At 43.4% G+C, this 15,201-nt stretch overlaps 1 protein-coding gene and 1 long non-coding RNA gene across 2 annotated transcripts in view; one reads left to right on the top strand and one right to left on the bottom strand.

Moving 5' to 3' along the window:
- Positions 1–9,872, bottom strand: angptl4 (angiopoietin-like 4). Its single transcript, XM_015365773.2, has 7 exons — positions 9,267–9,872; positions 7,551–7,661; positions 7,192–7,297; positions 3,469–3,582; positions 3,014–3,109; positions 2,267–2,545; positions 1–1,760 (listed from the first exon to the last, which is right to left on the bottom strand). The coding sequence occupies exons 1-7, from the start codon at positions 9,786–9,788 to the stop codon at positions 1,579–1,581; spliced, it is 1,410 nt and encodes a 469-aa protein (XP_015221259.2). The 5' UTR covers positions 9,789–9,872; the 3' UTR covers positions 1–1,578.
- Positions 3,553–15,201, top strand: part of LOC107079692 (uncharacterized) — a 26,229-nt gene continuing 14,580 nt past the window's right edge. Inside the window, exon 1 of the long non-coding RNA XR_001480627.2 lies at positions 3,553–3,632. This is a non-coding gene — a long non-coding RNA (uncharacterized lncRNA). The remainder of the gene's footprint in view (positions 3,633–15,201) is intronic.

A 15,201-nucleotide genomic window follows, 5' to 3' on the forward strand; every position in this document is an offset into this window, starting at 1 on the left:
TGGAGTTTCAGTTACATTTTATTGTAATCAAGTCAAAACATGTTTCAGCCTTTTGTATAAAGATTTTCTTCTTTTTTTAAAAAAGTAGGAGGTTGGAAAAAAAGTGGCATTTTCTTCAGAAACCAGAAGCATGAGATGCACAGTATAAATTACTGCAGTAGTTAACAGAGGAATCTTGCTCACCCAACAGAACTTTAAATTAAAAGGACAGGAACAAAACCAGAGAGATCACATAAAAAATAAAATAACCACTGCTACAAAAAACAATAATCTTCAAAACCTGTACAAAGGTAGCAGCTTCTAATCTATTATCCCCCTCTATTTACAGGAATCGGGGTCAGTCAGAGCTGTGCATGGCAGTCAATGTGACTGAAAGAGAAGTCTCCACTCACTCAGCAAGTGGAGAGCGCCTTGGTTTTTAGGATAATCTGAGGTCACGTTCAGGGTCAAATCTGGAGGCAGAGCTGCGTTACTTGGGATTCGAATGAACGCATCTTCTTCTCCTTTCAGAATCCTTTGGTTTTTCTTGTTTCCTACATCAACCTTCCTCAGGTATGGCTAAATGATAAAACTTGACTTGAAAAAGTGACTTTTTCTGCTCCACATTCGTGGCAGTCATGCTACCCAAACTGAATTCTGCCGTCCTGTTGCCTTTGCGACATTTCCTGACCCTTTTTTACGTTGGTTCGTGTATCCGAAAAGAAAACGTGCAGACGAGTGCAAAACAAATTTGTTTTTTGGCACTCAAAAATGACCAAGCGCAGGGAAGGATTTGACCGGGAACTGGACCTCTACACAGATTATCCAGAATGACATCTAACAAACAGACATAAGCCATGTTATTTTGTGCGTTGCGTTTCTCTGGGGGCCGGACTGTACTGGCAGTGGGTGGATGTCCCCCCAGCATGATCCCACCTCCCAACCCCCCCCCCCCCAAACCATTTCTTCAGTGTATGCCTTGGTCGTTAGTTCAGCCATGTTGTAGGATGTGTTGAGAACATTTCTCTCCTGTGTAACAGAAATCTCTTGACCTGTGAACATTTAAACCTGTGACCCTTTAAAATATGGTCTAAAGGCAGTCAATAAAGCACAAAGTAAAAGTTAAAAGCTGAAGGAAACAATAACTGCAGCATACAGCACAATGTTTCAGTAGAACGGCTGTGGTCTGGCACTAACACAGTATCCAAATAGTAAGCTACTTACTAGGTTTTTCTTAAATTACACAAGTATATATATATAAAAATCTGCATTGTTCTGTTGCATTATCTAAGGAAATCATTGTTTAAACATTAGCTTTGGAAATGTACTTTTAGACAATAGCTAGGCCCTGTCTCTTGAGCTATGGCCGATTTGGTTGCTGTGCCAAGCAGATTGAGTCAGGATCTGTGATGACTAGTGCAGAACTGCAGTGACAACACTATCCACTGTCTCCGTGCTGCTCTTCTGCAGGAGAAACTAAACAGCGAGACTCATCCTGTGGGCTCACTCATCCCAGCACCGGAAAGCTCTCCCCGTTACTGCACTTCGGTCCAACACAAAATCGAATCCGGCTCCTCCGAGAGGCGCAGCCGCCCTCCCTTACAAGTCGTATTCGGTCTCGACGGGGGCAATCTTCATGAGGGTGGACTTCAGAGGATAATAGCGCCCCCTCCAGGTCTTCCAAAACATGCCCTGCTTCCTCTCGTGCCTCTGGCGTGGGATGTTCTGGAAATACCTCCCGTTCAGATTGGACCGGCCACAGTTGCTGAACCACCAGCCACCTGCAGGGGGAGACCAGCGAGAAAACAGACTCAGGCCCAGCACTTCAAGAGCCATCCTGTATGTAGGCTTTGCTAAAATCCCCAGCAACTGCAAGGTTATCGTATACTTCAGGCATTTGCTAAGAAACGGATATTTTGTACCATTTTAACAAATGCAACGTTTCGGCTATGAATCCTTCACAGCCGAAACATTATGTTTTCTCTCTTCTCTTTTCAGCATGGAATTACTTGCTCCTTTGCAGACTACGCATGCTGACGCAGCTCCCCACCGGAACCATTTTAACAAATGCTGTCTTTCCTGTGATCCATTTATACCCTATTTAACAGACATTTGGGGGTTGTAATTTAAAAAAAAAACTCTAATGTCGAAGCAGGAACCCTAAAGGTGACTCTTGGCATTCTTGGAAGACATCGCTTTGCGATTGCTAACCCTCCACCCCGTCCCCTTCCTGCTCGGTCACTTTTAAGTAGCCTGAATGGTTGAAAGCCATAGCAAGGAGATTCACCGGTGAGGTGCTTGGCGCAGTTCATGTCCAGCTTGCTGTCGTTGTCTCTGTCTTGGGTGGAGAACGGCAGGCCAGAGGGCTCGCTGCTCAGTGCGCTCTCCACACTTCCCAGTGGCCGCTCCTGAAGGTGGAGGGAGTAGTTGGTCCCTTCCCCGTCTAGTTGGAAGGGGAGCTGGATGCTCTGCGCTTTGTCGTCCCAGTCTGTCAGCTCCACGTGCAGGACATAACTTCCTTGCTTTGACAAGGCGTGAATCTTCTCCAGTCCCAGCCAGAATTCACCTGGAAGGAGGGGAAGGAATCCAAAGAACAGCTTAGACTCTAGTCTATCAGAACATGTGTCACCGAAGGTAATGAAATGTGATGTAACATCCATTTGCTTATTTGGGAAAACACAAGGAAGAGAATGTCTATATGGGGCACCCTAAGCTCTGTCTGTCAAAAGCCATGATTAAAATGTCACCTAACATGTGGATTACAGACCAGGAAGATCTCATTAAATGGTGAGATAAGCATGACGCTTAGCAGCAAAGACGCATTTACAAGGATTTATGACATCTTTGGAACGGATTTGATTTCTCTGAAAGTGCTGGGCTTATGGTAATGTCCCTTGTTTCTATGTTTGGGGTTAATTTATGCAACTGCTTCAGACAAGCTCATGGAGATCTATTCTGATGTCACGCCTCTCGGAATGTGGGAGGCCAGTGCGATCCTCTAATTTACAAGGAAAATTGGGGCTGTTTTATTTACCATCCAGACTGCCGAAGCCATTCTTGTAGGCCTGCCAGGGTTGATCAAAATCCACTGAGCCATCCTGACGCCTTTGAACAACTGTCTGTCCACCTTCTGTTGGGGAAGAGAGAAGCAGGCACAGGGATCAGCTGAGGCGTTTGCTTACTGATGTCACAGGCATTACTGGATATGACTGAAAATAACTTACTCCACAAAACACAACTTTGCTTTCTGTCCATTAAAAAAAATGATTTTGGATTGCTTCATAGGAATTTATAGATGCTCTGACTTAATAAGGCTTTGCGATTAGGTATGTCCTTTCCAACACAAGGTGGAGACATTAAAATGCTATCTGCTTATGTACTCCAGGATCTGTTGTTTTTTCCTTCAAAGAAAAAGCAGAAAGCTCCCTCCCCATCTATTGCATCGGTTTCTACACTTCTGCCATCTCTTCTCACGCAGGTTTGACTCACCAGCTGTCATTTCACAGTAGACCTGGAAGGGCTGAGAGTTGATAGGCTGGACAGTATAGACCCCACTTCTTCTCTCTCCCCTCAGGAACAGCACGTGACAGTCAGAAGCCATATCTGCAACAAGAATGAAAAGACCAGTAAATTCACATGGCTGCTTATTAAAGGTAAGCATAATAGATCATCGTTGTTTTCCTTTCTAAGCTACTACAAAGGTCAACTTTTTACACTTTGAGCGCTGTTATTTCAGTAAATAACGAGGGGTGGATATAATCAATCATATTTTTTTTTACCTCATTAGTACTTTAAATTACACTAAACCTTAGGTTTAACGGACTTTGGATTTAAAGGACAGAAATCTCTTAAAAGGGAATTTGTGTCCGTAAAATCGGAAATACCGGAGTTTCCCTGCAATAACAATGAGATGCACAAAAAAACAAAACAAAAAGTCAAAATAAATACCACTGAGTTTGAAATTCAGGAATATCAATGTGGTAAGTGGTAGTGGTAGTCCAAGTGCTTATGATGTGTGTTGTTTCGTGTGCTTTACCAAAGTTTATACCTTAATTTATGCCATTTGAAATAATGAGTTTCTGTAATGATGAAATTCACGGGAAAACATTTTACTCACTGTGTTGATTGCAATTGTTAAAAATAAGTCAAAAGATCCAGAAAGCTTATATAGAATATATCTTTCTTTTCTATCATATTCTGCAATGATAGACACCCTTTCCTTCTTTTTATCTGATAAACCAAGGGTTTCACTGTAATGTTTATTTACATAAATCAGGACAAACACAATACTTTTAATCTGATATCATTACGAGAAAGCTAAGTGGAATCATCCTGAAACCCATACATTTCTACTCCAACTAGTAACTATATTATTAATGTGCTTTCGTTTGAGCTTTGAGGAGAGTAAATATTTAAACAGTGTTTACTGGGGGAAAAAAAACAACAGATAAAGTCGAAACCCTGGTTTCAGCTCTATGACCTCCTAGAACTTTGTACTTTCCAGAAGAAAGACTGCCAGCATCAAGCTTGTCTGTGGACCCAGGGCCAAAGTCCTGTTTTTATTGTCACTGAAAACCAAAACACAGGCTCCCTGATGTCAGAAGATGGTTAAATATTTCACACATTCTTCAGCAGAACAGTGTGTGTGTTGAGAGGAGAAAGGGTTGAGCAGGCTGTGATGAACTTTCACCTAAATTCTGGTCTGGCTTGGGACTAGTAAAAAAAACAACCATTCCCCACCCTTTATTACCACATGGTTAGCCACTCTGTTTCTAACTCTTCTGACATTTCTGAACTCATCGCCAGGAGCTGTGAAGATGTGGTTCTGTGACTGAACAGGCAGAGTTGTCTTTTTAATGGTTCGCCACCCACTCAGAATCCAGAAACACAAAACCGCCTCCCGTGATGTAATGGGGTGTATCTGTGTCTCTTCGGGTTTTACTTATCTCCTTTCTGTAGATTGAACTGGAACGGGCTGCTGGATGCACTGCGGGGCCTTTGTGTTAAGCAGGCCTTTGGGATTCCTGCTATTGTGCTAAGGTGCCCAGAACTGCGCACAAGTTAACTTTGCTGAACACCGAAGACCATGCAGCCTAAACTCAGGAGCGTCTTGTAGTAAACATGACCTTTATCCTAGTTCTGGTGCAGGCTGCTCTATGCCAGTCTGTGCTGCCTCATACAGAGGCCCCTCAGTATTCCTCGCAGACTCTGACACCTGGCCTCCCTCCCCTGTCAGCCACGCCAAGCTCACGTGTACACTTGTCAGGCTCTTACACTTATACTGTGTGGCCTTGGAGTGCACAAGAAGGAATTGCTAGACAGAGCAGGGCCGCAAGACCTTCAAGAAGAGAAAACATGTGCTGCCTATGGGCTTCTGTCTATCGGAGTGTTTATATATAGATACAGACCCACTCACTTAGAGTCTGTGGAACAACAATTACTACTGACATACACTCATTTGCAAAAAAGGTTAAACAGTCTGTAAACTCTGGTACATACACACTACATACAAAGGCAGATGTCTGACTTAAAATCAAATCTCCCCAGATGTAAGATGAAGATAGAGGGGTAGCAGTGAACTGTGTATAAAATAAGCAATTATAAGACAAAGAGTAGTGTGTATTGGGGGGGGCAGTTCAACTTTCACATACTTCTCATTGTAACAGCTGGGATAGAGCTGTTAGGTTTGGGGGGGGGTAGGGGGTAGGCGGGGGTTGTCTGGCTCTGACAGAACTAGGAGAAAGGTTATCCATCCTTGAGGAATGGAGAATATGTGTGTTTATGCGCAGAGAGGGTGAGAAGGCAGGGGAGGGAGACTAGTGTCTTCGGAAAAACAAAGGGAAGTCTGTACAAAGTTCACGAGCTTAAATTAAAGCGCTCCCTCCTCTCTGGCAGCCCGGCTCTTCTTGGGCTTGGCTCAGACCCACGTTCCCTTCCCAGGCAACTTGTAGCTAACCCCCCCTTCCCCCACCTTCAAGCCCTCTGCCCGTCCAAGTTTTAAACAACTCCTTCTGTTCCGAGTCCACTAGAGTGCTTAGCAGACAGCCCGAGTTGTGTGAACTCTCCCCTACTTGGTCTGGTGCCAAAAAGAGACTTTTGCAAAATTCTTCAGAATCCATCTGACGTCACAGTGTGGGGATTCTGCATCAGGAACTGCTCGTTTAAGACTTTTAGCCATTTTCTTTGCTTTTGGCCAGAGCATCACCCTTCACCCAGTTACTGTAAGGAACTGAAAAACAACAGGACCTTAACCACACTCCTGTGTTGTTGTTGTTGTTGTTGTTGTTTGTTTAATCTTGTAAATAGCAACTCAAAAATACAGATTAGCTCCAGCTCGTCTGGAGCATTTTAGATCTGCGATGTGTTAATGGATTTTGATTGTCCCCCCCCCCCAAAAAAAAAATGAATTCTAATTTTCTGTTTTACTCATGAAATCCATTGTAATACTTTAAGTCCTACTGACCTGCCAAGCAACAGGACTTTGATCAAAGTGTTGTCTGATATAGATTCAAATGATTAACAAACTGAATAACACCCCCAACAGGACATCAGTCATGGACTCTGAATGTAGACTGCAATTATAAATATTTCAAGAAAAATACAAAGGAAATCCTCACCACTAATCTACCCCCCGACGCTCCTAGACTCTTAAATTCATTGATCATCTACCTGCCTTTCTGATCCCATTAATGAAAGAAACGGATCCTATTCAAAGACCCCACAAACAGAACAAAATCACTAACATGTTACTTTAAAGAATTAACATACAGTATATATAAATGAGAGAGAGTTTTCTGGTAAGAAATGTATTTGGAAGGATGCGTCTCCAGACAGAGTGTGAACTGATAGCCGAGTCTGCATGACTTCCAGTTCAGGTCAGCTCACTCCGCTATAAAAAAGGGAAAGAATCGGTTCTGCTAATTCACTACAGATACCGCCCCCCTCTTTGTTCTGTAAAACTGGAATCTGCCCCCCCCCCCGCCTTGACTCAGCCCCGGACTGAACCTTCCATCCAGCTCTGAACTTTCCTCTACTTGGCGACTCACCAAGTTTCAAGATCCTGTTAAATCCAGACGGTATTTTACCAAACGGAAATGCATAGACGGGTGTTTTCACATCTGGTACATCCAGGTTTTTAAATGCTCTGTTTCTGACGCTAACCCCCGGGAGCCGTCTGTGAAGCACGATCTTGCTTCGCTCAGCCCAACTTACCGGCAGGGGAGTCGGCTTGCTCGGTGCTGGCGTCCCGCGCCACTTCCACCACTTTGCGCTTGAGGAAGCTTCTGAGGCCGGGACTCGCCGCTCTGCCCTGATCGATCTGCACACCAAGCAACGTCGTGTTAGGGAAGTCTGGTAGCGCTCGGAGGCTGATTGGAGCCTATAAACTCACTTTTCCTTGAAACCGCGATAATCATTTTAGGTTTCGCGTTCGGTGACGCACTGTTAGGGTTTACCAACACCACTAATAAAAAAAACGTAGGACTGAGTCTTTACACCGGACAAGTATGTTTCAGGATGCCACTTAAATTGCAAGACGAGACAGCTGCGACCGCAGTGCCTGTGCATCCTACCTGGTTCTGCAGGTTCCGGATTCGGATGTTCTGCTTGTCCAGCTTGTCCTGCTGTTGTCTGATCCTTTCCACCAGATCATCGATGCGCTGGTTCTGCGCTTCCACCACCGACTGGAACAAGCAAAGTTTAAGCCTCGTTGAGTTTCACAGACGATATTTGCAAGGATTATGCTATATAACATTATTCTGTTTCAGGACAATAATGAAACATTAATCTGTTTTATCATGCCTTTTAATGGTTTCTCGGTCCCGGACAAGCTAATAAGTAAATACTTCAAGTAAAGCCGTTACTGTGTTATTGTAAGTGCAAGTTCATTCCATTTTAAATGGGAGCTACACGGTTTTAGCAAAAACCCGAATCAAGTTCAAGGCTACAGTTTTCATTTCTTCCCACAATGACAATGAAAAGGTACACAGTGACATTACAAGCTTTTCTTTTTTTTCTGTTGCTTCGTTCTGAGACAGGGAGCGATTTTGTTATATAATAGCGGAAAAGTCCCGAGCTCTCGCCCGGCTTGACCTTCCTCATCGCTTTTGTTGCAAAAGTCTGGGAAGCTCATCAGCCAGCGGTTTATGCCGTTCACAGTGAACATCGATAGAGCGGTTTCCTAAAAGGGACCAAAATAGATACGGAAATCGGAACACCCTTGTGGACGAACTGCTACGTTTCGCAATGTGTATTGCAAGAACCGAGACTGCTCCACAAACGAGAGAGAGAAGGTGTGTGAGGTGGACTGTGGCTGTTACTTGATCTGCTCTTGCGTGTTCTTTGTTTGGAGAGGCTTTGCCGATTCCAGTTTCCTGCACGTACTGCATGTTCAACTTGGCACTGACATCGTGCTTCAAATATCTTTGGAGCTACGCTCCGAGTCTGAGAGAGCTACGTGCCGAATTGAGCCTCTTTATGGTCATTTGTTTTACACTCGGTTACCTGTCCGACCCTTGACACGGTTAAACGCAATTAAAAAAACAGCTTGGACCTCAAAGTTTGTTTTTAAGTGCCCTAAATCGATGTTAAATAAACAAGAGATTGATTTTGAAGGCTATCCTATTATGCTATTTTCAGCCTATCGTTGTTCTCTCGCTCTTGACTGTGGATTTGTCGCTGCTTGTGTTTTTAAATCTCCCACCGAGCCGTGTTCGAAATTTACACCATTCTTCACATTACAAAATTGTAAAACGGATAAATAAAGGGTGTTTGGATGTTCCATCCAACTACTGCTTTGTTTCTAGACCCATGTAAGTTTAAAAAAGACATATTTTTAAAAAGCGCTAGAATTTCCTTGTTTGCAAAAACAAACCCAACACATTAAGCCATTTTTACTAGAGGAAAAGAGTGGTCCAATAACACTACTGAACAGTTTGTTCTATCTCTTAAGGTCACAAATGAAGTCTGGTGGGCAGCTGGTTATAATAACATGACATCTGTATAAAAAAAACCCCACTGGTTTAGAATAAGAAAAAAAGACATCTGTTACCAGAACCAGGAGAGTTCGGAGGATTGAGAGCTTTTATGAGGACTACTGTACGGTGTTCACTGTCTTATCACTTCTAAACCTTTGCTCTTGAGCATAAATGGCAAATCAATTTCAGTTGATCTTTGACGTGCATTTACTGTACTAAATATATGTTTTCCTCCTCTCTGAAGTCAGGTTTCCTTGCTACTTTGCTTCTAACAGCAGCAGAAAGCCCTAACCCTGCCCCCAGAAAACTCACCTGGATGATCCGGACATCACTGCCACTGGTACTGACGTTGGTGTTGCTGCTGCCTGGTCCCTGATCTCTCAGCAGCCCGCTCACTTTCTCTTCCAGCTGGCTCATCCTGTCCTGGACTTTCTGACTCTCTCTCTGCATCTTCCTTGCCTTCTCCCTCAGCTCGGCAGAGAGGCTGAGGACGGTGAGCTCGGTGTATTTCAGGCTCTGGGCGTCCGCGCCCAGGACCACGCTGTCCTCCTGCAGCTTCTGGGTCTGCCTGCCCAGCTCGGCCACCGTGCCGTTGAAGGACTTCAGCTTGGCGAAGATCTCCCGGATCTGGCCCTTGGTTTTGTCCACGTGCTCCTTGAGGCCGTGGCCCAGCTGCAGGAGCCCGTGGGCGATCACGTTGACATCGTCCCAGGCGGCGAACTGCGCCCTCTTCTCCTTCCCAGCTGTCCCTTTCCTCTCGAAGGTGGGGAAGGCAGCAGCCGACTCCAGCAGGATGGCTGTGCAGAGCACCAGGGCTGCTGCTGCAGTCTTCATCTTCACTGTCCTCTTTGGTTGCGTCTCTGTTTGGGAATAAGCACAAGTGCTTGCTCTCTCTTTGTTAGCTTGAGTCCTGTTCTGTAACTGCCTTGTTCAGTTGCCTTATATACGCTCAGTGCCCATAGCATAGCTTACTCCTGCATGCTTCCAGCTTGATTGGCTAGCAGTACAGGAGGGGGTGTGGTTCCTTCGGAGATCCTATCGGGTTTCCTACTGCCCTGGACGTTTAACTATTTCTGCTGGAAAGGTACAATGATGAGGATTTTGCCTTCATGTCTTATATCTAAAGTGCGATCACACAAGATGGTGAAATATAGGTGAGGTATACCCTTTTCACTACTGGCTTTTGGGGAGAGCTTCTCATTTCATGGAAATAAGAACCTGCAATCAGTGTTTGAAATAAAGCTTGGTACAATTCCAATTGGTTTTGTATATAATGGTTCAGTTACAGTATTTACAGCATATACAGGATTATGCAGTGTAATGGAGATACAGACAGAGTCTCAAGACACAGCACTATGAACAACAGAATAGCTGTAGATGTATGGAACAAATTTCATTTTGTATTTTGTGTGGATCTAAAGATTTTCTGGCTGTTACCAGTTAACAATAAAGGCAGCTTTCACTAAGACAGATTGTCCTAAAATGTAATTAGTTTATGTCTTGGTATGACCTACACAAACAAATTCCAAGAATTGTTCATAAGAAACGAGTAAAATTCTCTAGATGCCTTGAAATGTGTCTTCAGGGATCGTTTTAAATGGCATTCTTAAGGATTACATGTTTTTGCAGTTGCAAGTCCTAAAGCAGCCAACACTTAAAACGATCTTGTGTTTCTCCTATTAGTAACACTATTGTTGCACATTGAGTAAAAGGAATTGTACAGCTGTAATAAATGACAGGATGTGTCATTCCATAAATTAAGAAAAAAAGACTGAATTTTCTGAAAGGAGTCATATAAGAATAATAATTATTCTTAATCACTTTATGTGAAGTATCTATATTTGCACCTCTTAATACAGCTCGATATTTCACTGGAGTAATGTGAGTGAATATTTTTACTCAAGGGTACCACTGCAATGCCTCTTCTGTCAATGTAACCCACCATCTCCCCCTTACTGTATAGGGCAAGAGCACTGAGCACTGCAGTTTTAGAAGAAGCATCTTGAGGAAAAATGACATTTTTTTTAGCTCTCTATGGCCACGCTTGTGCAATGTCTGATTCCTGTAAGAGTGCAGGTTCGTCTCTGATGTGGTGAGCAGTGGGTGTATTTTTCTCACATTCTCTCTATTTTAACAAAGTACACTAAGGACACATAACACATGCGACAGGTGGGAGCTCACTCACGACTAAGGGAAAGGTCTAATTAAGCAAGACAAGGCATTACTGTCAATAGTTTTACGTTAACAAAATATAACTTTGCCAACTTTGTTCTATAAGAACAGTTCCTGAAAATCAAGACGTATACTGTAGGTGTCGAAACTGAGGAATATGCTGACACAACAGGAAGCAGGTTGTGCCTATGTGTGGACTAGCTTTTCGTGATGTTTTTTTTGCAACAGCTATTAGCAGCTCATTCAGTGTGCTCACTGTGCCTCTGCCTCTGAGGGTTGGTCTGAAACACGGCTTTGGAGAGCAGTGTGAGAAGTAGGGGAAAGTTCACCCTGAGAGAATGCCAACATTATGTCTCCGATCCCCAGTCCGAAGCTGACAACTTCCGTGCGGCCCATGCTGTGAGGCTGGAGTTAACCCTTTCCAGACCTGGGGAGAACATCGTGTGCTAAAAAATGATCCAGAACTACACCATCTTTCTGAAGAGATTCTTGTTGTTTCAGCACAACATTTGAAGGGAAATCTGTAGTCCACAGCAGACTGTTGTGTGATGTAATCTAATAACCTGGCCTGTTTCCAGAAAGGTGCTGATTAAAGACCAAGTACAATCATGCTTATAAGTGGAAAAGTGTTTTAAAATTGGAAAAACTCCACTGATATGTGATTTTGTAAATATTCCTTGCCAAATAACTGTGAAATAATGGGTATAGGCTGACAGTGGGTAAGAAGAAGTTCAGATGAGCATGTGAACTTACCACTCTCTTATTTTTTCCCCCATGGGTCCATGACTGGTCTTGGAATTTTCTACTGTCCCTTTTGTCTTCTTCTTTTAATATTGCAGCTGAAATAAACGTGACTGTCCTGGTTCATTGCGCTGTTCTAAAACCTAAAAGTGAGAAATGGCTTCAGCAGTTCAGTGAATAGGCCAGACTGTACAAGCCCACAGTGGAATTTTGCCAGGACACCAGGATTAACACTCCTACGCTCGTGAACAGTGCTGTGTGATATTTAATGCCAGCAGCCATATCACTCTGCAACTCCCAGCTGGCAGCCCACTGAAGCTCAGCAGGTGTGAGCCTGGTCAGCACCTGGATGGGAGACCTGGGAAAAACTAAGGTTGCTGCTGGAAGAGGTGTTAGTGGGGCCAGCAGGGGGTGCTCACACTGTGGTACAGGTGGGTCCTATTGCCCCAGTATAGTGAGGGGGACATAATACTGTAAAACAGGCACTGTCCTTCGGATGAGCCGTAAAAGAGAGGTTCTGACTCTCTGTGGTCATTAAAACAAATACCAGGGCGTTTCACGAAAAGAGTAGGGGTGTTACCCCGGCGTCCTGGCCAAATTTCACATTGGCCCTTACCAATCATGGCCTCCTAATAATCCCCATCTCTAAATGGCTTCATTACTCTGCTCTCCTCCCCACTCATAGCTGAGGTGTGGTGAGCGTTCTGGCGCACCTTGTAGTTGTGCCAAATTGCTGAATTTCGACAAACCTATCAATCCCTTTAGGACTAAAAGTGAATTCTCTGTAACTGTGTGACTAATGGGTAATTCATTCACACAGTTAAGGATTGCTACAGTGGAATAGCTATTAGAATTGATGGGAAGGTTTCCTTCTTAATTAACCCTGGCTATAGATAAACAGCATGGTTTTCTCTCAAAGCACTAAATACTTGTTACACCATCACTAGACTTTGTTATTTACTCACTAGCTGTGAGTAAATAACAAAGAAAGAACCACTCGACTCTAAGAGCAGCCAATAAACTAGAGGTATTATTTCTTATTTACAGTAAAAGAAAACAATTTGCAATGATTGATTATTTTTGTCTCTACAATGTTATAAAGGGACATTCAGGAAGCACTCAAGAGCTTCCACGGTTGATTATGTGGTGATGGCACTGGAGTTTTTCTACACTATGGCTCCTCAATGATGGATCTTGTGTTCCCCACCCACCACTCACATCTCGCACGTACAGAGAATGCTGCCAGGAGACAAGGCATGAAAATGACGTCAGTACTCCCCCCCCCGCCCCCAACCCACACTTCCCATATGTTCCTAACGTCACTGACTGGCTGAGCATACGGGAAAGCATAGGAAATCCTTGAGCTGTGCTAAAGGCTCTGAGCTGTGCTTAATCGTAGTGTGCAGATCTGCAGTACTGTACTGTACATCCTGCTCTGCATGCATTAGAGAATCTGCATGCTTTTTCCTGAACTCCTTTGAAAAGGTGACTCATTTCACACAATTTCTTTATAAGATCTTCCCTGCCATGAAAAGTCACATAAAGTCAGTGTAATGGGCATGTCTTTGAAACAAAGCACAGAAAAACCCTAACTGGACATTTGTCCCAAATGCTTGGCAATCCAGCAAGCATTCATCCCGTTGGAAGAATGCATCTGTTAAAGGGACATTGTACCTTTTTTAAAGTTTACCAGGTATGTTAATTGAGACTCATTTATACAGTTGATTATTTATTGAAGCAGTTATTTGAAATGGCTCAATCAAAGTTATTACATCCCAGCATATGGACATGTAACATCCTAATCTGGAGTCTAGAGCTTTAATCTGCCTCTTGTTCTGTGCTGTTTAGTGACATTTGTTTCATGACTGTTTGTAGTTTAGGTTGTGACATAATTACCAGAAGAATCACGTTTTCTGGGTGACAAGACCTTGGCTCATGTGACTGCTTCACACTGGATCTTGTGCGTAGCTTTTCATAGCACAGCAAGATTCTAATAAACTAAATGTACAAAATGTACTCCAGGGTTTTCAGGACACTTTTCCAAACTCTCTCTTCTGTTTAATTTCTTACACACCTTGTGCTCTCCTGTAAGTGTGCAAAAGGTCAGGCTGGGAGATCATGTGCCCTGAATGCCTCTTTGGCACCTCTGGGTGCTCAGTGGGTGCTGGCATGTGGTTCCAGCCAGCCTTTGATTAACGCTGCCTGCTTCTTCAGGGCACCCCTATAAAGACATAACAAATGAGCAGTTCCTCATTAACGGCCTAGTAGAAATTAATTCACACTGAGATTTGAAAGCTCTCTTTGCTTAGAGCAGTTCAATTATAGGACGTGTTGTTATTTTCCCAGCGTATGCATCAAGGCGCCTGATTCACAGTGGCTGGCCTTGGCATTGAACTAAGCACAGAGCCGTTAGATTGCTGCCTTAGTTCCAGATTTATTCCAAAAGCAGCCGGCATGTGTGGAAGATAAAAACTGAAGATTGTTCACGTCCAAAATATGTGATTTCCCTGCAGTGTATGTGCATAATGGTGGGGGTTGTTCATTTTTGACTTTCCATTATCTAGAGCTGAGCTATAAAATTGTGATAATCTGATTTATCCAATCCATTTATATCTACACAAGCAAATTAAATAAAATTATCAACAGATAGAGCAATACAACGAAGAGTGTTTAATAATGCAGGGGTCCAGATTTATTAAATAACATTGCACTCAGATGTCAGTGTGACTTATGACCAATTACGGTCCTGTAAGTGGTGAGTCCAGTAATGTACAAACTTTGTTACAAGCTCATTTTGTACATTGCTCTCCTAAATCAAAACAGTATTTGCTGAGATGTACTGTAGTTAATAGTCCATCAACTTCACTGCAGGAGATTAAGTGGGGTCTGTATTGAATTTCTAGGAAATCATCACCTGAGCTTTCTCACATTGTTCATGACAGCGTCAGAAGATTGTGATTGTCTGCTGTCAGGCCTCCTCTGTGAAAAGACAAAACAGGCTTCATGGACAAAATGAAGGATGATGTGTTTCACCCCTGGAGAGTGAGGCAAAACTTTCAGTAGATTTTCTTACAGGAACTGAAAAGAGGCACTTCTGCACTCAAAAGGCAGTGAAATCTCCATCACTTTTACAGGTTAAGGACCTTTTGCTCAGATACAAAAAAAAATGTCTTAGATTTGCCTTGGAAAGAAAGACACAGTAATTAATTGATCGTTCTTCCTGTCTGGACAGGGACTGACTGTCGTTTCACACTATCCATCATGCCGGCAAAGTCTTGGCTTAACTTGAAAGTGAGAATTGAAGTTCCACCTTTCCTGGGCAGCCCCACAGCAA

The sequence above is a fragment of the Lepisosteus oculatus genome, chromosome 29, assembly GCF_040954835.1.
Source record: "Lepisosteus oculatus isolate fLepOcu1 chromosome 29, fLepOcu1.hap2, whole genome shotgun sequence".
In the NCBI taxonomy this organism is placed as follows: domain Eukaryota; kingdom Metazoa; phylum Chordata; class Actinopteri; order Semionotiformes; family Lepisosteidae; genus Lepisosteus; species Lepisosteus oculatus.

Excerpts from the sequence above, each read along its gene's own strand:
- angptl4 (XM_015365773.2), bottom strand. The coding sequence starts at position 9,788 with ATGAAGACTGCAGCAGCAGCCCTGGTGCTCTGCACAGCCATCCTGCTG. Across the intron at positions 7,298-7,550 it reads TCCGGAACCTGCAGAACCAG|ATCGATCAGGGCAGAGCGGC; the intron begins GTAGGATGCACA and ends CTTGGTGTGCAG. Across the intron at positions 3,583-7,191 it reads GCAAGCCGACTCCCCTGCCG|ATATGGCTTCTGACTGTCAC; the intron begins GTAAGTTGGGCT and ends TTCTTGTTGCAG.